Genomic DNA, 26,765 nt, shown 5'->3' with positions numbered 1-26,765 from the left:
CTGACCCCCAATATGCATCAAATACACTTTCTGCTCTGAGGCACTGTTACAATAAATTCCACAAAATTTATGATCACAAAATGATCTTACATTTATCCAAATTCAGAGCAAATTACTGCATAAAAATTATTGCCAACTGTTTTCTAGAGAGCATTACTGCAATTCCTTATTCTTTATAAGGTCAAATTAAAGTCAACTTGACCAAAGAAACAGGGATAATGTATTGTGGTGAGGTCAGAAGTTAGCATTCATTGACAGAAATTGAGAAGAACGTGTAGTCAAGGTAAAAACCTGAACTTTTAGTTAGCTGTGGGAATACCCAGCTGAATAGAGGAAAAAGACATTATTAATGAGTAAAATTCACTTTCATGGCGTTACACTGATAATTTATTTCCTAGGAAGAATTATTTTCTTTGCAAGGTACAGTTGCTATAGAGAGCCAAAGCACATCGTCCACTTGCTGTATAGACTCATTATTTACTTTCATACACGCTGTATTATTTTCTCCATGTAATTGTATTTTTCTTACATTTCCCTCTAAAATAGAAGGTATTTCCTATTTTGAATGACTGAATTAAATTTTATGGCTATTATTTATTTAGAAAAATATTAATGTCATTTATTTTTTATATCTAATTGTAGCTACTAAAATTCAATTCTCAGTGGAAGTTTAGCTGTTTAAATGTGCTTTTGTCAGTATGTAAGTGGAAGAAACAGATAAGCAAGGGGGCCGTGCAGGACTTATGTGAGTAGAATATATTTTAGGTCACACAATTATGAATACTTGCTGCTATTTTCCTTAAAAGACCTTTACATATTTCACCAAGAATGGGACACTTCTACAGTGGAGCTGTCATTAGGGTAGGGATGGGATTTGGAGGCCTATAGGTGAATGTCAGTGCCCCCAAGCAAGTTGGGACCACATGTGGGGGAAGAAATGATATTCTTTCATTCTGTCGCACACTCTCCATTGCTGTCCCACTGACTTACTTCACAGTATTAGTAGTTTAAAAGCTTTTAGCTCTTCAGGGGTCACTAGAGAATGAAAATGACAGGCAGAAGTTGAATTCTATTGGGTGGGGTCTGGGTGGTTACACACAAAAAAGACTGTTTTGCCAATGTACTTGTACATTATATATATTTGATGACACTGCCCAATGTATACATGGAAGTTGCTATGGAAGTAATGATTGCACATTCAGAATTCCTAGTTAGAAAACAATGAATCTAATCTCCAGCCGCTCTCCCTTTTTGTCTTTCATACTGAGATAGTTGTTTTCTATCTTAGTCCCATGGTAGAGAATGTTGATCAGATATAATTCTGTGTGTGGATATAAAAATAATGGAAAGTAGTTATTTAAAAGAGCATAGGTCAACTACAATGGGCACCGTCGTCTTCTTCCTCTTCTTCCTCTTCTTCCTCTTCTTCCTCTTCTTCCTCTTCTTCCTCTTCTTCCTCTTCTTCCTCTTCTTCCTCTTCCTCTTCCTCTTCCTCCTCCTCCTCCTCCTCTTCCTCCTCCTCCTCCTCCTCTTCTTCTTCTTCTTCTTCTTCTTCTTCTTCTTCTTCTTCTTCTTCTTCTTCTTCTTCTTCTTCTTCTTGTGCTTCCTCTTCTTCTCTTCTTCCATCTCCTCCTCCTCCTCCTTTCAACTCCCCCCGTCCCAAAATCTACTCCTCTATTTCCTTCAGAAAAGAGCACCTTCCCAGTGATATCAACTGAACAAAGCATAACAAATGCAATAAGCCTAGGCATAACCCCTCATACTATGGCTGGATGATGCAATCCAGTAGGAGGAAAAATGTTCCACAATCAGGCAAAAGTGTCAGATGCTCCCACTCTCACTGTTCAGAGTCCAACAACAACAGAAAACCCCAGTTAAACAGCCACAGCAGGTATGCAGATATCCCAGTGCAGACCCATTAAAGATCCATGGTTGCTGCTTTAGATTCTTTGAGCCCCTGTGAGCCCTGTTTAGTTTATTCTGTGGACTCTGTTCTCCTGGTGCCCTTGACCCCTCTAGCTCCTACAATCTTTCCTACCCATTTTCTGGTATGAATACATTACTCTGATAGTCCTAGCAGTGGAGGGATATGTGATGGCAGGTTAATAATTAGCATTCCTTAATTTCTTCTTCTGATTTGTAACTTTTGCTGATTGCCTTGGTATAAATATCACTAATTTCTAGCTACAAGCACACCACAGAATACCGATAGGTAGAAGATTTTGATTCAGGACACAATACTCCTTGGAGGTGTTTGCTGGATTGAGGTCTTTACTGTCACAATAAGGAGTGCTATAAAACTCATTGCAGTTTTATTATTATCGAACAATACAGATCATTGACACTATACAGTGTGTGGTTTCTCAAACTCAACAGTATAAAAGTCTTGATCCAGATAACCCCTTATGTTGTGGGATTGTTGTCGGCTCTACATACCAGAGGCCAGTAATACCCTTTTTTCTCTTCTAATTGTTGCAATACAAATGACTTAATGCTGCCAAATCTATGCACAAGTGTACTTCATTGAGCAATACTAATTTGTTAGAAACTCATGAAGCCAGTGACCACCGCGATTCTCTTATCAAAAGTTCCTGGTTTACAATGTATTATTCAAATTGCTTCACACTCAAAAGTCTTTGATCTTAAAGTACATTATTATCCAGGTTACTTCATGTTGACAAACTAGACACTTATCTGGAGATGAACATTCAATGGAACGTTAAGTACAAATGCACATAATATCTAAGGAATCATCTGTAAAGTAACACATATACAAGTTATTGCAGCTGTAACATTCCACAATACATGTGCATGTGTTTGTGCATCAAATTGCTAACCCATGGGAGATAAAAAGTTCTTGTGGAATATGTAGCTTTTCTTCATGTGAACGTTTAAAGTTTGCCACCTAGTGGCCATCCACAAGTACTTTTATGCAGAGTGCTGCCTGAGAGGAGTCTGGCAGATGGAAGAAAATGATGATACACAGAACATTTGCTTACCTTAACACAGAATTTATATGATTAAGTTTAATTGGAAATATAAGGTATATTTTAATGTATTCCTAATTATAGTTCATTTTATGTTTATCAGTAAAATGTCTACATAATGATTTCCTGATTCTCATTAAATTGTTTACATTCATTTTGTTTTAGAAAACTTAAACATTTATTAATTTAAATTTTAAAGTGTGTTAGACTAACACACAACGGATATTTAAAGGCAATTCCAAGAGACTACAGACGAGACCAAATCAGACCCAGCTTGGCATCAGTTTCGAGAATTAAACTAACCAAATCTCTTTCTGTTCACATATAAAATAAATATAGTTTTCTATTTATTTTGGGGATTTTTTAATTAACATTTTATTTCCGTTACTGTTTTGTATATAATAACAGTTATCATTTAGTAGTTTAATTGGGGTGGGGAGAACTATGAATAAGCTCTAGTACTATTCCATTGTTCTGGTGTAGAAGTAAAAGGTGTCCTCGCACTGTGCAATCTAGGAGCCTGAGTCAATAGCTGGAATCAGCTTTCTCACGCATACAGAAAGAGCTTAGTGAATTGTCAGTTGTTTAGGGGCAAGAAGAAGGTTGATTTTTAAAATATAAGAATGTTTTTCAAGAAGTTATGTTTTGAATTTTCTTTCTTAAAATTGGATACACTTCTTTATTTACATTTCAAATATTATGCCCTTTCCCGGTTTTCTGTCCATAAGCCCCTCCATTCCCTCCCCCTCCCCCGTAAGGGTGTTCCCCCCATCCACCTCCCCTTACCATCCCCCCTTTCTATCTTAATCCAAAGTCATAAATGTTGCTTTTTCGTCCACTACTGAAAGACAAGGATGCTTGAATATAGAAAATTGTGATTAACCAGCTTCTTCAGCTTGTCCCAGCCTTCTCACCTGCAATATTGGTCCTGATTTGAATTGCTGACTGTGGGCCAAGAAGAGCTCCTCTCTTGACTAAGAATTAGAAGCTTCCGTTATTTTTAAACAGCAAGCATCATACCACTTTACTTAATCACCATGTTTATTGCTAAAAGTGAAAGTATTTGATAACTTCTATGTTCTTCTCTTTTCTATCAGAGTTTATTAAGACTTTTAAGATTAACACACACATGCACACGCACATACACACACATATATGAAGACATGCATGCATCACATGCATACATGAAGACCCAAACATGCACACCCATACATGCAGACACAAATACACACACAGACACACATGCACTTACAGACACACATGCACACACACACAGGCACACAGGCACAGACACACACACACACACACCCCTAATGAGAATGATGAAGCTAGGAGATCTAGCAGACACAAATATACACCCATAGACACACAGACACACATGCATTCACAGGCACACACAGACACACAGACACACAGACACACAGATACACACACACACACACACACACACACACACACACACACACCCCTAATGAGAATGATGAAGCTAGGAGATCTAGCAGACACAAATATACACCCATAGACACACAGACACACAGACAGACAGACAGACAGACAGACAGACAGACACACACACACACACACACACACACACACACCCCTAATGAGAATGATGAAGCTAGGAGATCTAGCAGATACAAATATACACCCATAGACACACAGACACACATGCATTCACAGGCACACACAGACACACAGACACACAGACACACACACACACACACACACAAACACACACACACACACACACACACACACACACACCTGATGAGATGGGTGAAGCCAGGAGATGTAGCTTTTCCAGACTTGAGGACATGGCTATTCCTCAAGCTGTCCTCAGAATGTGTGTTAGAAGAAGGGTGGGGCTTGGCAGCAAGGCTCGTTGCTCACTCTTCTATGAACTAGATTCTCCTCGTTCACAGTGCCTTGCCTCTGAATTTTCATTGGTTTGGTTGACCACTTGGGTGGGAAGGAAAAGAAAATGTGCCAGACTTAAAGTATAGAAGAGTGAAATGTGCAAATGTTATCCACAGTATTGGATGACAACTCTGCACCAGATATTCTGCAAGTCTTGTGGACTTTGGACGATGTAATAGACCTGCAAACTCTACTGAGGTCCTTTATATTTTCAGATAAGATAAGATGTACTCAGATTAAGCAGGTTCTTTCACAGTTAACTGTAACAAGTTGTAACAAGACAGACAAGTGAATTTAAAGCCAAGTTTTAAATTTCACGTAAGCCTCGAAATCTCATTAAACAAAGCTCATTCTAAATGCTAATAAGGTGAACTGATTTTCTAATTATTGTACAGTTTCTACTTCTAAGAAATATACTTCAAGTAAAGTCTTACCAATACTATGTCTCCATAGCAGAAGCTCTGGCCAGTGTTGAAACTGACAGTGTTTAGATTGTCTGTTGTAATTATCATGATTGTCATCTACAAGTATGTGCATTTAGCTTTCTACTAATGACACATTCTGTGATGGTTCTAATGACCATTGTTTTCTTTTCTAGGGTCCTCGTGGTCCTCAGGGAATTGATGGAGAGCCAGGTGTTCCTGGTCAGCCAGGTGCTCCAGGGCCTCCTGGGCACCCCTCTCACCCAGGACCTGATGGCATGAGCAGGGTGAGTTGTGTGATCTGGTTAGTGTAACAATTAGGTTACACACAAATCATCAATCCACTCCTATGGTGTTAGACTGTATCAGTTCAGAGGTGAGGGCTTACTCCAAAATCTGTGTAGTAAATGCAGCCCTCTATGCACAACAGTGAAACTGATAAATCCGTGATAGGTTGTTTAAAAAACACAAAGTATTATTTTCTGAAGGCTTGTATCAAATTGTTTGTTTTCACCCCAAACCTTTGTCAGTGATTTTGCAGTCTGCAAAACAGCAGGACAGAAATGTATGCTCTTTAGTTCATTATTAAAAAAAAATCAAAGTCAAGCCTGTATCCTCCTGGGAGAGGATATCATGTCTTTGATGATGGAAAGAAAAAAGTTGTACAGACTCTTGGAGTAGACCCTTTTCGTCACCATGGCAAATGCTGACAAGAAACAGTTTAAATAAGATTTTGTTTATGTTTACAGTGTAAGAAGTTCCATCCATGGTTGCTGGCTCCATTGTTTCTAGGTCTGTGCTGGGCCAGAGCATTATGGCCTAATGCTGGAAGAGCAAATATGCTCCTTCTTCATGGCTAGGAAGAAGACAAATAAAGGAAAGAGTTTGGAAAAAGATATAGGTCCCAAGAACATGCCCCCAGTGACTAATTTTATTCAACTAGATTTCACTTGTGTTTCTTCATCTCCCATCAGTGGATGGATTCATTGATCAGGCAGTTCCATGGACAAGTTACTGCCACATAGTAACTGTGAACATTATCCTGGGGACCAAGATTATTTATTTATTTATTTATTTATTTATTTATTTATTTATTTATTTATTTATTTTTGAGATGCCCTCTACCCCTGCCATTTGCAGATTTTCATTCCTTCTTATGACCATCTGGCCTTCTCTCCTGTCCTTCCCCATACCTGATCCTGACACCACCCCCACTCTCCTTCCCATCCTCTCTCCCACCCTGTCCCCTCCCTCTATCTACTACCTATGGCTATTTTATTACCCCTTCTAAGTGAGAGTAAAGCTTCCTCACTTGGGCATTCTTTCTAGTTTAGCTTCTTTGGGTCTGTGGGGTGGAGTATTGGTAACCCGTATTTTATGGCTAATATCCACTCATAAGTGAATACATACCATAAACGTCATACCTCACTCAGGATGATATTCTCAAGTTCCATCTATTTGCCTACAAAATTCATGATGAATTGTTTTTGATAGCTGAATAGTATTCCATTGTGTAAATGTACCACATTTTCTTTATCCATTCTCTACTTGAGGGACATCTAAGTTGTTTCCAGTTTCTGGTTATTTTCAAAAAAGCTGCTATGAATAAAGTTGAACAAGTAGAGGGCTTAGATTTTAACACAAGTCTTTTGGGTGTGTTGGGGGAGCCACAGCCAAACCATAACCAGATTACAAATATTCCTTACACTTTAATATGATTACAAATAGAATGTCTTGTTCTGTCTACTCAGTTGAACTCTTGATAGCTGTGTGTGTCACATAGGAGTATATTACATAGTACAAGTGACCTTATGGGGTCTGAAGATTATTAGTGTTTTATAACTCTTCATGCATTTGCTTCTAATTGAAGAAAGAATTGTCAGTTTATTTTTTGAGCAATACAGATGTTTACCCACTATAATCTGGAAATTAAGAAAACTGCTGAAATATAGATGAACAATTTTGGCCAGTTTAATTGCCAGAATATTTTAAAGGTCATAGAGAATAGGTAAAACTTTTTCCATTTCCTGGAAAAAGCAGAAATTGATTGAGATGATTATGAAAATTTTGTCAACTTACATTAAATCATTTTTAGGTTACTTTTCATGAGTGAATAAAGAACACCATTTACTTAAAATGTAATCTGGCATCTTTAGGATAAATATTTAAAATACATTCTTTAATCTTTGTGCTGTTACTAGCATGTCCAGGGATGGAACGAAGGCAGATGAAGTTCTCATAATCCATAGCTGGCAACTGGGTTCCCTTGCCTTTGTCTGGACCCAGACATGTACTCCATTGCACCAGTTCTTCTCTGAAACAGTATACATACAAAATGCACTGGGGGAGAATGGTCCATCAAAACCACATACAATGAAAAACAGCTAATTTGTTTCCTATGTGCCGAATGTAAATGTTTAAAATGGCTCTAAAAGAATTTTGTCTGAGCATGGCAGAATGTGCACATTTCTTACTATTAAAAGCATGTTGACATGCATTTTTTAACAGTGGAAACAATGTCACCACTTTATTTTACAGCCCTTTTCAGCTCAAATGGCTGGGTTGGATGAAAAATCTGGACTTGGAAGTCAAGTGGGACTCATGCCTGGCTCTGTGGTAAGCATAAAATTACTGATAAAGTATTTGTTGAAAGAAGCTTAAGTTAGCTTGTTAAAGGCCAATGAGGTGACTCAGCTAGTGCTGCCAAGATTGCTGATTTGAGATCAACCCCCAAAAAACATATGATAGAAGAGTACAGACACTACAGACTTCCCCATGTGCAACATGGCACACACACACACACACACACACACACACACACACACACACATCCCACACATACACACACACACACCCCACACATATACGCACACAAACATACACTCATACACATACAGAAACACACTGAGACACACTCACGTGCACATGTGCACACATCCACATTTGTACTTGTATACATGCAGAGATACATATATGTACATAGGAATACACACAATCACACACAAACACAGACAGAGAAACACATTCACACATACACACATACTAACACTCAGAAAGACACAAATGATCACATATTCACACATACATGTTCACACACATATATACATTATACATGTACACACAAACATGCAGACATACACAGACCCACACACAGACTTTACACATACAAAGAAAATTAAAATATTTAAAACACACTTATTAATACCTTTAATTTATTTAACAAGTCCTACTGTGTGCAATTTAGAAGCCCAGTGATGTTCCATTTATACCCATGCTAAGCATTTGTGAAAATCAGTAAACTCTATCTACATATTTCATTTAGTACTTGAGGATGAAGAAGACATAACTACCACCATGATCTAAAAGTATATTTATTATATTTTATTATGTTGATTAGAAATACTGACTTGGCAGAACTGTCAACCAGATTTCCATTTTTATGACTTCCTACTCACCTCACATGCTTTGGCCTCTTTATTCCAACAACTCTGCTTCCATGGCTAGTCTTCTTTTGTCTCTGGTCTCTTAAATTTTCCATCTCCCCTGGTTAATTTTTAAGTTGGCTATTTGAAGAATTCCAGACTCTGAGAAAAAAAATTAACACTCTTCAAATCAAGTCTCCCATGCTTTTTGATTACAATAATTCAAAATTGTTCCATGTTAATGAAATCTCATACAGTAAGAAGTGAAGTCACATCTCATAGATCCTCACCTCACTTTTCATCCTTAAGGCCAGCTTTAGGATACCTAAAACATGATTTGTGTGTTTTCTAAGTTACCCATGGCACTATTGACTGGTTGGTTTGGTTTGTGATAATTTTCTAAGAATTCAGACTTATATATGTAAAGTTTAAACTACAAATATTTATACTTATTAAAATTTTATTTTTAAAGTTTTTTAACTTAAAATTAATGTTTTATTTGCATATATTAATTGTACATAACAATGGGTTTTCATTATATCATCTTTATATATATATACAGAATTTGATAATGTTCATTCTTGAATTTTCCTTTTTTTTTCTTTCTTTTTTTCTTTTTTTTTCTTTTTTTAGGAGCTGGGGACTGAACCCAGGGCCTTGTGCTTGCTAGGCAAGCGCTTTACCACTGAGCTAAATCCCCAATCCCGAATTTTCCTTTTCTATTAATCTTCTTTCTCTGCCCAAGCACCCATTCTTCTACCTCCACACTTTAAAGATCTTTTTACTCCTTAGTAGCTAGCATGCACAATAAGCTAAAAATAACTTATTGATTGAACTTAATTTTAGTTAAACTGATTTTATTTTATAAGGTTTGACATTAAGTTTTGTTGTCCTCATACAGAAATAAAATTTCATGAAGCCTGCATTTCTCTCATCCCTGTTTCTTGTGCTTCAGCGAATAATTTAACGTGTAGATAAGAAAGACTGTTTATACTTTTAATATATGTTGTGAAAGAAAGAAATGTTCCAGAGAACTCAGTGGCTGGATAATTTTAAACTGACATTGGAAATAATCTAACAAAGACTGTCGGTTTCATAAACTATTAACTTAGCTTGTTATTTAAGTTAGGCTGCTGTGGAACTGAAGCATCAAACTGGCCGTCTACCAGGACTATGTGCTTGCCAAGATCTTCCCTTTTTAAGTTGGTTTACTTTATTAGAACAATCCATTAGCACATGTGCAGGCCCTTGCCCTAAAGACAATGGGTGTGTACAGGCACGGTCATCTGTCCTTATGGCACAGATGATTCACAATGAAATCATCACGACTGTTACTCAAATTTAATCTCTGATTCCATATTCCTCCCAGAAGAGCAAGACTGGGGCATGCCGTTATGGCCCTCTAGTCAGTCTTCACTTTCCAGGTTCTAAAATACATTCAGCATTTTAAAAATGTAAGTTGAGGAGTTGAAGAGATGGCTCAGCTGGTAAGAGCACCAGTTGTCTCAGAGAACCCAGGTTTGATTCTCAGTACCCTCATGGTGGCTTTCAACTATCTATAAGTCCAGTACTAGAGGATACAATATTCTTGTATGGCATCCAAGAACACCAGGCATAACATGTGGTACACAGGCAAACCTATGAGCAAAACACTCATCTACCTAAAATAAAATAATCTAAAAATAATATAAATACAATGTGACACAAATATAATGTAACTTTTTTTCCACTTGTTTTTAAGGGTCCTATTGGCCCAAGGGGACCTCAGGGTTTACAAGGACAGCAAGTAAGTGTCTTTTATAATTAATTTATATGCTGTAATAAAGAAGGCTCAGGACTCATTACTACTTTGGACTGAACATTAAACTGTAGAATTCTCACTTGGAATGACATCTACCAATTTTTCCTACTGATTTAGAAGCACATGTAGCCTTCTTTGTTGATAGTTTATTTTTTTTAAATAATGTGCGTGTGTGCATGTGCATGTGTGTGTGTGTGTGCATATGTGTGTGTGTGTGTGTGTGTGTGTATGTGTGTGTGTGTAGACTAGAGGCTGAAGTCATGTATCTTCATTGTTCTTTGCTTGATTTCTTGAAACATGGTCCCTTGCTGAACGTGACCACTCATTAGTTTAGCGAGTCAGGTGACTAATTTGCTCCAAAGATGCCCTGTTCCCATTTCTGTTTACCAAGCACTGGGATTAGGGTGGCCACCATATCTGCCCAGCTTTCACATGAGTGGTGGAGTGGCCCACAGTGTGATCATTCTCATGATTGCATAGGAAATGCTTAATCCACTGAGATATTCCCTAGTCCTCATAGTTTCTTACTTGCCCCACATATTTGTCATCTGATTTCTTTACGTGACTGCCCTCTAACACTTGGAGTTATGTTATGTGTCCTTGCTTCGAAAAAACAGAACATACTTCTTGTCTTATAACATTCCCATAATTGATTTTTCCAAGTCTCTGGCTTTACAATTAGATAATAAAAGGCCACTTGCAATTAATATTTTTTTTGTGTGAATTAAAGCCAAGGTGGTTATTCTGGGGAATCTTACTTGAAGAATGTTCTAAAACTACATAGTTCCTTCTCACATCTAACAAGTGCAGGTAAAACTATGATGCAGAAATATTTGACTCTTTATAATAATTTAATGGCTATTACCTAATAATATTTCAAAAGAAAAATCTTTACCTTAACCAAGGTAATCACGTTGTCATGATCATTTGTATGAATTGTACTTTATCACATTGCTGAACAAAAAGGTAGTTGCTAATGGTGAGGAAGGTGGTGGTGATGATGGTAAGTACTGTTGTGTGAGCACACAATCTGTGCTAGCATTAGTCTATTTTAACACAATTTATCTAAATGGACCAATGAACTAAGTCTTAATCTTAGTCCAGTTCTTCACATGAAGAAATCACATTATATTCAGTGACAATAATTTATTGGAATTACATATCTGGGAAGAGGCAGAGACCGATATCAACATTGTACCTTGTCAACAGTACAGAAGTTGGTATACTGCTTTCCTCTGATTCATTTATCATTTGTTTTCAATTTTAGGGTGGTGTGGGACCTGCAGGACCTCCTGGTGAGCCTGGCGAGCCTGGACCAATGGTAAATGTAGAATAAGGATGTCAGCCCATTGAGCATGGGCCTAACTTCCTGATGTGTTTTGAGATTTTTGCTCTCCTAGGCACAAAAATAATAATCATGGCAGCCCTGTACTGTGAATTATACCTAAGTTCTGTGCATTTTACTCAGTATATCAATGTTGTAGAAAGTACTGATACTAGATTTGAACAATTCAATGTTTCTCTTCTTGTGCACCAGATTTGAGACACACAGATAAAATTCAGAACATTAGTAATGCTAATTGATGGTTTTTCATTGTCTTAATAGTACTCGAATAGTGTTGGAAGGAAGAGGTTGGATACTCGTTTTAGCTTTTATTTTTCCTCTTTTCTTAGGGTCCAATTGGTGCCCGTGGACCAGAAGGCCCACCTGGGAAGCCTGGAGAAGATGTAAGTTTCTATGGAACACTCCTTTGGAGTCTAAAAGAGGTTAACAAGGAGCTTCAAGGGCCAGGAGAGGATTCTGTTCTGATTCCTATTCATTTTCTCATTCCTTCAGCTCCTATTAAATCCACTCTAAAGTGGAGAACACAGGTTAAGGTTTTCCAAAATCAAGAAGGACTCTTTATTATGAGAGTGCTAAATTATTAAATTCTACATTGTATTCTCCAATAATTTTATTAATATTTATCTTTGAAAACAAATGAAAACCCAACTTTTTGTCCTTTAGAAGGCTAAAAAGAACTTACTCTGAACATCTAACACATGCTTATTTTACTTTTTACTGTGCTGGAATCAAATGGTGTATTGTGTATGATAGACAGGGTCTCTATTTTGAGCTGTGCCCAGCCCTTTGCACATAAATTCTGATGTTCTGAAAGTGGCAGATCCACTTTGCATCCATCTGTTCTCATTGATATCTTAAACAGTAGGATTAAGTGTTACCGGAGATAAAGCCTAGGTTCTGTTTTGCGACATAACACAAAACTTACTACAGACATTTCATCTGTAATTTGTCATGAAATCTCAGATTATAATAATCTCTCTATACATCTTACCTTCTCTTTCCCATTAAGGGTGAACCTGGAAGAAATGGGAATACAGGTGAAGTGGGGTTCTCAGGATCACCAGTAAGTAATGGTTACTAGTAAAATGACACAAAAGTTAAAGAAAGTGAATCTTCCAGCTTGTGGTACACATGTGCATTAGACACTGGGTAAAATGCGGACACACAAGTGATATCCCCTTATATCAAAATGTAAACTATGGAAGGATATTTTGCCAGCATTACAATGAATTCTAGTTCTCAGAATTGAATTGGTCCCAGATGAAAACCTTAAAGCTAAAACAATTTTATCATGACTATAATACACAGATACTCCCAAAACTAAAAATTTCCACATTTATGAAGTATTTTAAGAAGTCATCAATGTGAACTATTTACAATGTAAACACCTGAGTTTTGTTGAGCTCTAAATATTTTTATTATATAGCAGCTCATCTGTGTGAAATAACAACTTTGGAGTTTGTTGCCTTGTGTGTGTTTTTAATCAACTGGATACAAAACTGTGGACAGGATGCTCCTTTGGCTGCTCACCAAGTTTTAATGTGTCCTGAAATCCTTTATTAGTATCTTGGGGCCTCAAATCTTAGGAAGAGATGTACTTATTGCCAGGATATCTAACACAGCTGTTTTCTTCCCCCTCAATTCGCCCAAGGAACACATATGTGTGAACCAATTCTATCAGAATTCAAGATCTGGAACCTTGTACATTCCTCAAGCCTGCCTGTTTGGTTCTCATGTTGCTTTGTTTAGTTTCTTTTATAGTATGCTAGATTGGAATCAAGAAAATAAGAGACAGAGAAAACAAAACTTGTCCTCTATCTTGCCAACATGTGTAGTTTCTCTTACCCAACAGCTCCCAGCTTAATCCAGCCCCTCTTCATTTTAGGTTTTAAAATTTCCTAATGTTTTTATGCTTATTATAGCCACCCAGTACTGCATGACCCCCTTTTACTTTCTGGAAATTGATGAGGTTCATTGCTTGGATTTTGTTTTAAACAGAGGACTGTTGATCCTTGACTGGGATTTATAGGGCTCTAAGGATTATTAATTTTAAATGATGAAGCCAACCCCCCATCTCTCTGCTTTCTTTCTTTCCTTTGCTCTCCCATCAGCCTTAGTATAAGTGCAAACAAAGGCATGAGATTTAGCCACTAGGCCAGATGTCCTTTTTCAACAAATTCAGGCTGGAAACTCCTATGACCTTCTGTTCTCCTGCGTGGACTCAGAACATGTATGTCCATGGGGAGGAAAGTACTCTGCCAGCACAGCACAGATGCCCTCTGCAAGCTCATTGCAACAGCATGCGTTTGTGCTGTGATGACAGCCCCGGGTCAGCAGAATGAGAATGAGTCACTGTGAGTGTTAGTACATCTAGTTCATGTTCTTCTTATACTAGAATATGTAATCACACTGGAATTCCCCCCACACCATAAAAGCTGAAGTTAACTGTTTACTTGAAATAAATAGCTCGTTTTTTTTCTCACGTAGACTTGGATGAGTGTGCCCGGAGTTGCTCGGTCAAGGTGAAGGGAGATTTATCTCAGCAAAAGGGAGGGCACTAGTAAAACACACACACAAAACTGGAAGGGACTTCTTGATGTGAAAGATTTCCTAAGGAAGGTTGTGTCAACAGAATTAGTAGCATCTCATCTCTTCTGAGGGACAATTAGTATACCCTTAATTTTGCCACTTTCAAAACACTAAAGAAATATTTGTCCTGCAGAAGTCACAGAAAATATTGCTCTGAGATTTTTATTGCCTTACTTATTCATTTGGTAAATAGTAAATAAAGACTATATGTGTGTTAGAAGGACTCTGCCGTACATGGAAGCTCTGGGGCAAGAGATGTTCCTCTGAACAGTTGGCGGGAAGTGAGGCGGTAAATCTTTCAATCAGTTGTCAAGCTAATGATTATTTATAGTCTAAGGCTTTATGTTAGGGACCTTATTGATGATTAAAATTTATAGTTGATATTTGACAGTAGTTTGATAACAGCAATATGTACTATCTGGGTATAGACCCTTCCAGTGGCAGTAATAATGGGAATTCAGTGCAAAAATAAATTGATGCAGGCAAAGATAAGATATTTGCATGTGTTTGAGTTTCTGGAGCCTTATTAAAGAAGCATATATGAAAAAAACCTTAAATATTGTTTCAAAGTACTTATATAACTAGGTTTATGGTTGTATTTCTATTCTTTGTTTTAATGTGCTTGAGTAGAGGAAAGAGTATTAGCAGAAACATAGAAACGACTAACTCAGAACACAAAACCACCCTCACATTTCCTGACTTTTCTGCTGGATATTTTAGCTCCCCATTTACTTTTAAGCAGTCGTCACTTCCATAAAGCTTGTCTTGAACACTTACTATTTAGAAATGAGGATTATATTATATTATCATTCCACTGCCAATGTTCAGACAATAATAAAAATAATCAAAATCCTTGGCTTGCACCATATAAGGACCTCTTTTACCACAGTTGAAACTCAATGGAAAGGAGACCCTTCCACCCACACATCTTTGTGTCATGCTTCCATTTCCAACAGTGTGTTTGCATTTCTAGTTTTGATCACACTAGTAACATATTTATAGACAAAATCCTGTTTTTTCCTTTATTATGTTGGTGTATATGATGTGTCAGTTGATGGGGGGGAAGGCATACTAAGTCACTTTTTTATTTAACCACAATGCACCTTTGTACCTTTCTCTAAGGGTGCTCGAGGCTTTCCTGGTGCTCCTGGTCTCCCTGGCTTGAAAGGTCACAGAGTAAGTTGTCTTATTTTGTGTTTTTACTGAGTGGGGCATGGGGATAATTCAATCAAAAGGTTTGCAACTCCCAGCGACAATTGTCCTTCATTTCTTGCCATTGCAATGTTCTTCTGCACTACTAAAATCATAATGCCACACTAAGATTCCGTTAAATTCCATATGATTCTATACTGTATTACATAAAATGATATCATGGTGAGAAGAGTCTCCGACTTACAATGTCAGGTGATAAATGGATGCTCTTGATAAAAGAGACAATTATTGTATAATGCAATGAGTTACATAATGAAAATAAAGTACACTACATCAAAAGGCCCAACAAAGAAGGGTTCTAAACTTAAGATAATGAATAGGTAATTAATAAATGTACTGCTCATAAATATATAGATAGATTAATCATCAGCCATCTGCTATATATGTGTCTGTATTGGATATAGGTATTATCTCTTTATCTTCTATCAAATTATATATCTAAAACCAAAGCCAATCAGTTATAATAAATGGGGAAGTCATTTTTTGAGTAGTTGAGAAGAATGTGTATGGCTGTGCTAGTTATCAAGTAACATTTTTGATGTCTTTTAGAAATTTGTTCCAAGACAATCCCTACCAAAACATGGGTTAAAAAAAAACTTATACAAATCCTATTATCTGCCTAGGGTTAGTATAAGTTTTTTGCAATGTAGATTAAATTTCTGGGAAGTCATCATATTTTTGATGATCCATGCTTTAAGCTGATAATTTGTGACATTTTAGAAATACAGTGAGCAATGATTTTTACTTGTGATACTTGTTTTCCACGAGGCACTTTTTATAAATGTAATTTGATTCTTTCATCTTTTATGCTTTTAAAACTGACAAAAGCTAAGCATATTTATGAATCTATATTGTTATTCTCAGGGAAACAAAGGTCTTGAAGGCCCCAAAGGTGAAGTTGGAGCACCTGGTGCTAAGGTTGGTCCCACACTAAACTTGACTTATGGCAGCAATTCAGATGCTTTGAGCACCTTTTAAAAAAGGAATAAGATGGAGAAGGATGTAAATGAACATCCATGTAAATAAAAACTTTCCTGGTTACTATATTCTATTCCAGGACCTTCTAGCCCTTCTTTTTCACGCAAATGATTTGCGTATATAGATAGGGAAAATAGCACAAATGTATCAAGGAATTCTTAGGAGAACATAATTATAATATACGTGCATAGAAAATTGCTTTAATATTTTTATTTGTCAATTTCCTAAGAAAATAATTTAGTTACTTTTAACATTGTTAAACTTTATTTGGGATATGTTAGACATGTAAATGCCCACTGACTAGAGATGACAATTTATATCAATCTTCTTTAAATCCCCAGGTTAGATTTTATTTCTATCTTTGATAATTAAATTTTCATTTTATTCTCAAGGAAAGATAGTAAAACAAATTCTGAAGCTTTCCCTTAAAAGCACAATTTTCGAGTGTCCTTTTTGAAAATGTGCCTTCAAAATCATGTATGTATGGACTAGTAGTTTGGTAATGATTTTTAGATTTCTCACCCTGTGATGTATCCTCCCCTCTGCTGTAGGGTGAAGCTGGCCCCACCGGTCCAATGGGTGCTATGGGCCCTCTGGTAAGCATCACATTCTTTATTTCTTTATTTTTAAGATCAAAATAAGAATGTTCAAATAAAAAGTACATGTTAGCTAGTAAATCACTCTGAAAAGCAGCTGAGAGAAAAGCAACCGCAGGAGATGGATGCTCCATGTGAAAGTTTGTCCTTCCAGGATGTCACTGGTCTTCTTGACTGCTGAATTCTCTTGTTTTCAGTGCTGCAATCAAGAACGATTCTTATCTATTTTGTTTTTAAAATGCAGGTTATGTTAAACCTATTTGTATCAGGATTTGGATTTCCTTAGATAAGCAGATGTTCACTACTTGCAATATTGCTTTTTGTGTTAATCATATTATTTCATAGGTCTCATACTATGTTCAAATTGGATGGGGAAGTGAATTAAAACCAGCCTAGAACTTATATAGATCCTTACTTTTTTCCTCCTATCTTACTTATAGGGACCAAGAGGAATGCCAGGAGAGAGGGGAAGACTTGGGCCACAGGGTGCTCCTGTAAGTACCTATACTTGATCATGTATTTATTGAGAACTATATTTAACTTTTTTAAGTTATGTTTTACTGGATTTGTTTTCTAAATTAGAGCAAAGCAAGGCTTACAACTTTATGGTGGGAATATTTTATTTTGAAATAAACTTCAAGTTTGAAATGCTAGCCAGCATGCCATGACATTCTGAAAGTTGTGAAGAGAATTCATAGAATGTACTTCCTTTCAGATTCAGCCCCCATTATCCTTTTGGTCTGTTATGCACTAGGCCTTCCCAAATACCTGAGATAGCTATTGTATGCTTAGTCCTTTCCTTTACTGTGGATGCTGTCTCAGGGCACTGTTGGAGACAACCACAGCAAGCCAAGAATGATCCCTTCTCCATTTAATGCCAACTGGCCACTGGTTATTGAGGAATCCAGATTAAATTGACTAATTCAGAGTCTGTTCTCTTGTAGCACATTTGACACCAGCAGACTTTGGGTCTTAGGTCAGTTTTCTTAGACATCAGCTTGAACACTGTGACGTGTGTATGAGAAATTGAAGGGAGTGAGAAGGTATACCAAATGAGAAAATGAATAAAGGAAGCAGACTTGAAAGGAAAGGTAGATGGTGTTCCAATTATAACAGAGATCTCTGTAAATACCCAGGGAATTACCAGCCTCTGTAAATATGACCAAGGAAAGGGCAGAAGAGGAGGAAAAAACCTGATACAATTTTTAAGGAGAGTGTCAATTACAGACTTCAGCAAATGTTATCCCATTGACTCAATGGACCTTGACGGGGATCTGGGTGAACCCCACAGAATCGATTTGAGCTTAATTCTTGTTTGTGCCTCATGTATTATTTCCTTTATTTTGCAAAAGCTCTTGTCCTCAGAGTTAGTCTGGTCAATAAAAGGCCAAGATGCTCAAACTGTCATTGTGTCTGAGTTTATCTGACACAGGGTAATACAGCTATGTAAAGAGAATAGGTTGCTTTTTACTGACACAAGGATAAATATGTTTATTGTTACTTTATCTGCTTTGTAGAAACTCATGCCTTCTAGTGGTTTTGGTTATCACTCAGCCTTAATATTTTTCTTCAGTCTTTTCACTGGAAAATGTTTGGGAAACCAATGAATTATGAAAAAAACAACGTGAAATTCTCTTTTTAAATTCTCATCTTTTCTGCAAATTAGGGACAACGAGGTGCTCATGGCATGCCTGGAAAACCTGGACCAATGGTGAGTTCTGTTATTTTTCATAATAATTAATCTATTATTAATTTGTATATTTTTATTACTCATTTATTTATCCATTATTTTACTTAGTTTGTGTAGACATTTACAGAACACCTGTGTTCTACACAATTGGATTAAAATTATGATTAAACACAGTTCTTATTTTTGAAAACTGGATATATTAATTTATATAAATGTGTAATACTACTATTAATGTTATTGTATAGAGTGAATTTGAAATATAAGAAAATAGAGTAGGATGAGCTCTAACCTGCAATAGATGAAGGATGTAAATAAAAAAATTAAAAATTAACATCAATAAAACTTTAAGTCATTGATGTGTAAAAGGCATGGGTATAATTGTACCTATAGTATGAGTAAATGAAACAAACATGAGGAAGTACTAAGGGGTCCTGTTCTCAGTTCAGTGGTTTGCTGCTAGCAATGACCTCTGTATTGGACATGCTCTGGATGTCCCTTTCAGCCTGCACTTTTTTGCTTCATCCATCTTATCTAATTTTGGTGGCTGTATATATATGGGCCACATGTAGGCAGGCTGAATGGCCATTCCTTCAGTCTCTGCTCTAAACTTTGCCTCCATATCCCCTCCTATGGATATTTTTGCCCCCCTTTTAAGAAGGAGTAGGAATAATTTTTAATGATAATTTATTTTTATGAGTAGTGCTACCTTGGTTTTCACAAAAGTGTTAAGTTCCATTTATAGTTAAAATGGTTATTCATAAAATATACTTAATATCATAGATTTATGATCAAATAGCTATGAAGATGTTTTGGAAAGAATAAAAGTTAATTCAAGCAGCAACACAAGATAAATTGTGCTAATATTATAAAACCTCATTAATGTGAAGTAGAAAGGACAAAGGGAGTTTTTTGATCACATAGGCCAATTTTAAAGCTTGAAATTTTTTATATTCCCCAAAACAAATAGAAATATATTAATCAAACTGTTTGACCCCACGTATTTTTCTTCCCCATGTTTCCCATAAAAATGAAATGAAATTTAGGACAATATGAGTATACTTTGAAAGGATTATATTAATCACAACTCATGGAGTCAAAACATTATTTAAAGAACTGAGGTAATTTAGTACTGTATCCCTGAAGTCATACTGTTTAAACTGGTTTACACTGATCACAGAAGCCATCATGGCATTTCTAAACATTGAAAGTTGTAAATAGCACATGATAGTGCCTTATCCAGATGGCTGTGAGCTGCCTTGTGGGTACCACGAATAAACTCAGCTTCTGCAAAAGCAGGAAGTGATGTTTTTCCTGCAGCACCATCTCTTTAGCCTTAGTAGCTCAACTTTTACGGTTGGTATGATTTGAGAACTACTTTAGGATAGTGTTGGATGATGGTTAGAATTTAATAATACTGTTCTTTGTTATGTACACATTGTATCTACCTATTGAAATACAAATATTTCCTCAAAGAATAGGAAAAAAGGCATAATTGTATATTGATTAATATGTGAATACTTTATGGTTTTCCCACACTTAGGGTCCCCTTGGGATACCTGGCTCTTCTGGCTTTCCAGGAAATCCTGGAGTGAAGGTAAGTTAGTAACAATACTTGATAAGTGAAGAGTGTAGAAGCTATTTTTAACAAGAAAAGAGCCTAGAGTAGTAGGTCCTTAAGCAGGAAAATTAAAAAAGAAATGGGGAAAAATGAACGCTGTTGTATGATGTGCCATTAATGGAAAGTTATTTCAAGCCGTGTAATTGGACTCTAAAAACAGACTTTTGAAATGATTGTAAGGAAGACCATTGATGAACTGAGTGAACACTGTTTGTGGAAAGTAATCAAGAGCAGACTGTTTTAAACAATGGGAAGTTAAATTAGATCTTGCCAAAAAGATCTAATTATAATGTTGTGTTATAACATGTTGACCATTATTCTGCCCCTCCCTCCCAAGCCCTTAAAGATGTGAGCAGGAAGGACACTTGGATTCCCCTGTGGGAATGGATTAAAATATTTGGTGGGAATTATATTCTATCACAAGTTGTTCTTTCAGTTTCTTTGGGAGAGAGTTAAAGATTATTCTAACTAAATCACAAAGTCAATCAAAACACCAATTCTAAGTTGTGTGCCACTGGCTTTGATTTCCCCTTACTCCAGCAGCAATAACTTTCTTTATCTTGAAAATGAGATTTCCTTACAAGATTCAGCTTGCCAATATGACTGCATTTATAGCCCACCAGGAGCCTCTCTGTAACTTAAGACAGAATTCTGTCTTAAGATTAGGTGTGATTATCTGTACAAATCCTTAATATAAAGGGGAGAGGAATCCAGCCAATAGGTTCATGCTTCTTGTTAGTAGCTGTACTCAGTCTGCATTTGAATTTAGAAATTGAAAGAAACTGCCATTTTAGGTATTTGAAATGTGAGAATCATTAAGTCAAACTCTCCAAGTTGGAAGCTTTAAACTGAAGTTTGAAATCATTTCAGCAACTAGTTCCTTCTCTCAGTGAGACCCTCTTTGTTTCTTTAGGATTTTGATCCTTCTGAAGTTCATATTTATGTTCTTCCTCTTCTTCCTCCTCCTCCACCTCCTCCTTCTCCTTGTCTACTCATCCTCCTTTTCCTGTTCCCGTTTCTCTTACATAACACTTGTTCTTCTTCCTCCTTCTTCTGCCCTTCTCTTTTCTAATACTAGGGTTCAAAGCTATGGCTGCACATATTTAAGCAGGTATTGATTGTTGTGCTACACCCCAGCAATGAAGTTCAAATTTTATTTATTAGAAACACATGGATACATAATCTTGACACAAACTTCCTCCATGCCCTAATGAAAATTTATGACATTCCTTAACACTTCTATTGAGCCTTCTCATGCTCTGACTAAGTGCTGGCTAGGAAAAGAAGGAAAGGATACTCACTGAGCCTTGGTCTATGAACTTGCAGAAAGAGGTTTGTCTTCATTCTGCCTGGACATTAGTTCAACTTCGCTAGCGACTTACACAACTAATTATTAGTGCTACTGGCAGGTACACCTGTGCATTTGGCTATTGCACCCTTTTGTTTTGTTTTATAGGTAACATGGGGCACTCAGTTTTGTTTCCTGTCTTGCTTAACTAAAATAGTGAATATTTTGGGTATTTTTACATCTAGTAAGTGATCCATATATGAAAATTAGTGGGTGCCTAGGTATTAATATAGTAAAACTACAAAATCCAGACAAGTCTGCTGGTAACCTGTCATAGGTGGGATCTTCATACCTTGATTTATATGAATGAAAGCCAAATGAATATGGTGTCTGGATGAATGTCTTGGACTGAAGCAAAGGTTGCCATGGCTGTCCACTTCATTGTTATTGCTGTCATTTTAACATCTTTTAGTCTCTAGAAGAGAAAGTGTTTTGATTTGTTAAGACATTCACTTTTCTCTTTTATGTTGCCAGAAGTCATCAAATTTATTAGCCATTTCAAAACCTTGTGTTTTTCATTTTATTTAATAAATATTTCTTTGAGGTTAATAAATGAACATTTTATAATTCAAAACTTAACTCTAAAATACAGTTATATTTTATTAAATATAATTACATAATAAATTACTATATATATTACTATATATATATATATATGTATAACATAGAACAGAAAATTTTCTTGTCTCTAAATGATAGTGTGAATTTCACATGCAATTTTATGGTGAGTTTAACCCATTCAAGGAGTTATTGGGCTGGTAACAAGTTTTAGCTATAAAATACTGCTGAATTGAGCTACATTTGAAATCTTCCGTTGCCTTCTGTATTTCAATTAAGCTTTAATTGTGCAGTCTCTGGTTGGAATTCCAATGTCCAGGCTTACCCTGAAAAGAAACAAGCACTTGTAGCTTCCGGTACTTAGATTGAAAATGACAAACTCCAAACATGCAATTACCTTTACATCACAGTGTTTTACCTAAATTAACATTTTATTTCCCATTCCTTTAGGGAGAAGCAGGTCCTACTGGGGCCCGAGGCCCTGAAGGACCTCAGGGACAGAGAGGTGAAACTGGGCCACCTGGTCCTGCTGGCTCTCATGGCCTTCCTGTGAGTTCCTAACATATCTAAAAGATAGCCCAGAAAGATGCTTATTCATTACGGTATCAGAAAAATGTAGCTTAGTTAATATAATCAATTCTGAGTTATTAGCATTCAAGAAAAAATACTTTACATGTCAATACAGCCTACTTTTTCTATCTTATGGAAAGGTTCCTAACAAAAAGTACTGTTATAATTATATAATTATATATAAATTATATATATATATAATAAAAATGTTAAATTTTGCAATTTTTTCTGCCTATTCTTAGGTGATCTGAATACTACTAGGTGTATCAGATATAGTTTAATATTTCAAAATATGGTTCATGTACATTTTAGGGTGCGGTGGGGACTGATGGTACACCTGGCGCTAAAGGACCCACAGTAAGTACCAGAACTTATGTCAGGTGATTCTCAAAGGGATGTAGTCCTTGGCTTTAGATGCTAGTGAGTCCTACGCTCATCATGTTACTCTTGCTATTGGTAGGGCTCTCCTGGAACCTCTGGCCCTCCTGGCTTAGCAGGGCCCCCTGGGTCTCCTGGGCCTCAGGGCAGCACTGGACCTCAGGGAATTCGAGGACAACTGGTAATGTCTGTTAAATTATGGTTGAATTGTTCTCAGATTTTAGTGTAATTACATCATTTTATCACTTCCCCTTCCCTTTCATTCCTCCAAATCCTCCTGTATACCCCTTCTCGGTCTCTTTCAAATTTGTGACCTCCTTTTCCATTAGTATTGTTCCATAAATATATATGTATATGCATGCTGGGCATGGACGACCATGGTTTTAATCGTAGGGCGTGGGAAGTGGGGACAGGCACACAGGTGCCCATTCACTCTTACATAAGTCCTCTTACTCCACATGAACATGCACATATGGACAAAATTTATTGCATTTTATTTTAGTACAAATACAGTATAGACTCAGCAGCCTGAGTCACTGTACTTAGCTAGAACAGAAGGAACTGTATAAATTCCTTGCTTCTTTCAACGAATGAAATTTTATTTTAGGGTGATCCAGGAGTTCCAGGTTTCAAAGGAGAAGCTGGCCCAAAAGGAGAACCAGTAAGCCTTCATTATTTTAATGTTAAAACTATAAATATGGTCTAATGGTATATTACTTAAATTTTTCATGTATTTAAAATAATTAAACATTCTTTAAATTGTTTAGTGACTTCATTATATGAGTTTCCTGACTTTTACTTACTGAATGACTCTTCCTGGGACCTGTCTTTCTGTCTTAATAGGGGCCACATGGTATTCAGGGTCCTATTGGTCCACCTGGAGAAGAAGGCAAAAGAGGTCCTCGAGGGGACCCAGGCACAGTTGGTCCTCCAGGACCAATGGGAGAAAGGGTAAATATGAATAATAAAATTATTGTTTGTCTCCTCTCCTGAACATGTGTTTTTGAAAGTTGCATGAGTAAAATTGTGAGTAGAAAGGAAACAGAAAGCAAGAAAGAGATGGTGCAGATGCCTCGCAGAGCATAGTGTTTATCTTGATGTAAAAAGAGCCAAATGTTTATTTAAGCTTCACTCATTGATTCAACAAATATCGTCTGACTGATTAGTGTAAGCCAGCTCTACATTGAGTGTTTGGGATATATCAGTGGACAAGAAACTTGTGGTCCTAATCCTCATCTGGGTTGTAGTGGATGGACTTAGTGGGTAGCAAACAGTGAAACACATTGTAGTAAGTGCCCTATACAGTTTTAATTGGTGATAGTGGGGACTAATGATGGGTAGAGATCAGTGACAGCTGCTATATTAGGTGGTAGGAGACACAGGAGTATGAGAAGATAGCAAGTAGGTTGAATCTGGAGGAGAAAAAACCTGCTAGGGAACATGTCAGACAGAACACTCAGTTCTCATCAGAGAAGCAAGAGAGAACTTGGCAGGTTTTCTTTGTTTGTTTGTTTGTTTGTTTTTTGTTTTTTGTTGTTGTTGTTGTTGTTGTTGCTGCTGTTGCTGTTGTTGTTGTTTTTATTTTTGTTTTTTATTGGATATTTTTTTATTTACCTTTCAAATGTTATTCCCTTTCCCAGTTTCCCATTCATAAGCTCCCTATCCCATCCTCTCCCCTTCTGCTATAAGGGTGTTCCCCTTCCCCAAACACCTCCTCTTCCTGCCTCCCCTCCCTGATATTCCCCTGTACTGGGGGGTCCAGCCTTGGTAGGACCAAGGACTTCTCCTCCCATTGGTGCCCAGCAAGGCCTTCCTCTTCTACATATGCAGCTGGAGCCATGGGTCTGTCCATGTGTATTCTTTGGGTAGTGGTTTAGTCCCTGGTTGGCAGTTTTAAAGAATAGAAGAGGGTGGGTCAGTGGGGTACAAGAAAATGGACATGAAGAAACAATGCTGATTTCAATTTGTATAGTTTTAGTATAAGCCAAAGTCTACAAGATGACAGAAAATTCTCTACTGATGACACTTTGATCACTATAATCAGTAACTGTGCTTCTTGTTTCTATATATTAGATTTTTTTGTATTTATTTTACAATTAATTTTTAGAGGGTTTCTTTTGAAAGGTTTGGTTTACTACTCATGTTTGTCAAAATTTCAAGTAATTTTTCTAGTAAGATTATTTTCTTTGTATTTTTATTCTGCTGTGTTAACTTGGTCAGAGCTCTGAAAATCTAATAATACCTGAAATAAATCCTTTTACTAGGTACATGTGCCAATGATAAATATCTCAAAACTGCATTTTTGGTCCATTGTAGGGTGCTCCTGGCAATCGTGGTTTTCCAGGTTCTGATGGTTTACCTGGACCAAAGGTAAGATCATACGAAAGCTGACATTTCCAGGTTGGGGATGTGTCCCTGGCCCATGTGAATCCATACCCATAAGGGATGCAGAAGCAGGTATTGGACCTAACCACAAATCTATCTTGTCTATTTCCCCCCTTATTCAGCTTTAGGAAGTCCTGGGAGATAAATGGCAATTTGAATAATATGAGACATTGCTTCTAGGCTTTTCCAGCTCACCCCTGAGAACAAAAGGTTGCCATGCTTTAGCTTGGATGGAATTCTAAATCTAAAATTCTTTCCTTATTGGAGTGAGTTTGCAATTTCAGCTTTCTTTCCTTAATGGTGAATAAGGTATTTTTTGTACAGGTTGCAGGTTAGAACAAAATATTCAGTGATATTGTTTTCAAATACATCTTTGTCACATCATGACAATAATTGCATTTTGGTATGTATTTGGAAAATAAGACCTTAACCTCTTTTTGTTTTTTTCTCAATTTTGCCCTGTCTGTCTTCTTTGGAACAGGGTGCTCAGGGAGAGCGTGGCCCTATAGGTTCTTCAGGGCCTAAAGGAGGCCAGGGAGATCCAGGACGTCCAGGCGAACCTGGACTTCCAGGTGCTCGGGTAAGAAGTCTACTGTAGTATGCTATGGTAACCCCAAGTGCTTCCACAGTTACTAATGTTTCATTTTCTAGTTTTATATTTAACTTGTTTTTACAACCTTGTTTTGATAGCTATGAATGGATGCATTATTTTAAAAATGCTATTGTGCTCTTGCTGATACCCACCTAAAATGCAGTAATTTCTAAAAGACCCTTTGTAGATGACCATATACAAATAGCTTTGACACTTGTTCTTGCAAGATTATCCATCTGTAAATTTTTAGACTTTCAAATTTCATGCTAAAAATAACTTGTTTGACCTTTGGTAAAGAAAATTCTTATTTAATTTAACAAAATGTCATTTAAAATTTTACTTGAACTGTGGAATTGC

The 26,765-nt window shown here is 36.7% G+C and overlaps 1 protein-coding gene across 1 annotated transcript in view; it reads left to right on the top strand.

Moving 5' to 3' along the window:
* Col5a2 (collagen type V alpha 2 chain) overlaps positions 1-26,765 on the top strand; it is a 149,384-nt gene that overhangs the window by 93,371 nt on the left and 29,248 nt on the right. Inside the window, exons 7-25 of the mRNA NM_001399195.1 lie at positions 5,503-5,613; positions 7,865-7,942; positions 10,490-10,534; positions 11,817-11,870; positions 12,224-12,277; positions 12,904-12,957; positions 15,606-15,659; positions 16,560-16,613; positions 17,225-17,269; positions 17,710-17,763; positions 18,936-18,980; positions 20,500-20,553; positions 22,934-23,032; positions 23,366-23,410; positions 23,514-23,612; positions 24,039-24,092; positions 24,275-24,382; positions 25,748-25,801; positions 26,298-26,396. Of these exons, the coding sequence (NP_001386124.1) occupies positions 5,503-5,613; positions 7,865-7,942; positions 10,490-10,534; positions 11,817-11,870; positions 12,224-12,277; positions 12,904-12,957; positions 15,606-15,659; positions 16,560-16,613; positions 17,225-17,269; positions 17,710-17,763; positions 18,936-18,980; positions 20,500-20,553; positions 22,934-23,032; positions 23,366-23,410; positions 23,514-23,612; positions 24,039-24,092; positions 24,275-24,382; positions 25,748-25,801; positions 26,298-26,396 (1,260 nt within the window). The remainder of the gene's footprint in view (positions 1-5,502; positions 5,614-7,864; positions 7,943-10,489; positions 10,535-11,816; positions 11,871-12,223; positions 12,278-12,903; positions 12,958-15,605; positions 15,660-16,559; positions 16,614-17,224; positions 17,270-17,709; positions 17,764-18,935; positions 18,981-20,499; positions 20,554-22,933; positions 23,033-23,365; positions 23,411-23,513; positions 23,613-24,038; positions 24,093-24,274; positions 24,383-25,747; positions 25,802-26,297; positions 26,397-26,765) is intronic.

The sequence above is a fragment of the Rattus norvegicus genome, chromosome 9 (assembly GCF_036323735.1).
Source record: "Rattus norvegicus strain BN/NHsdMcwi chromosome 9, GRCr8, whole genome shotgun sequence".
NCBI classification, from domain to species: Eukaryota; Metazoa; Chordata; class Mammalia; order Rodentia; family Muridae; genus Rattus; species Rattus norvegicus.
This window is presented reverse-complemented; position numbering and strand designations above follow the sequence as displayed.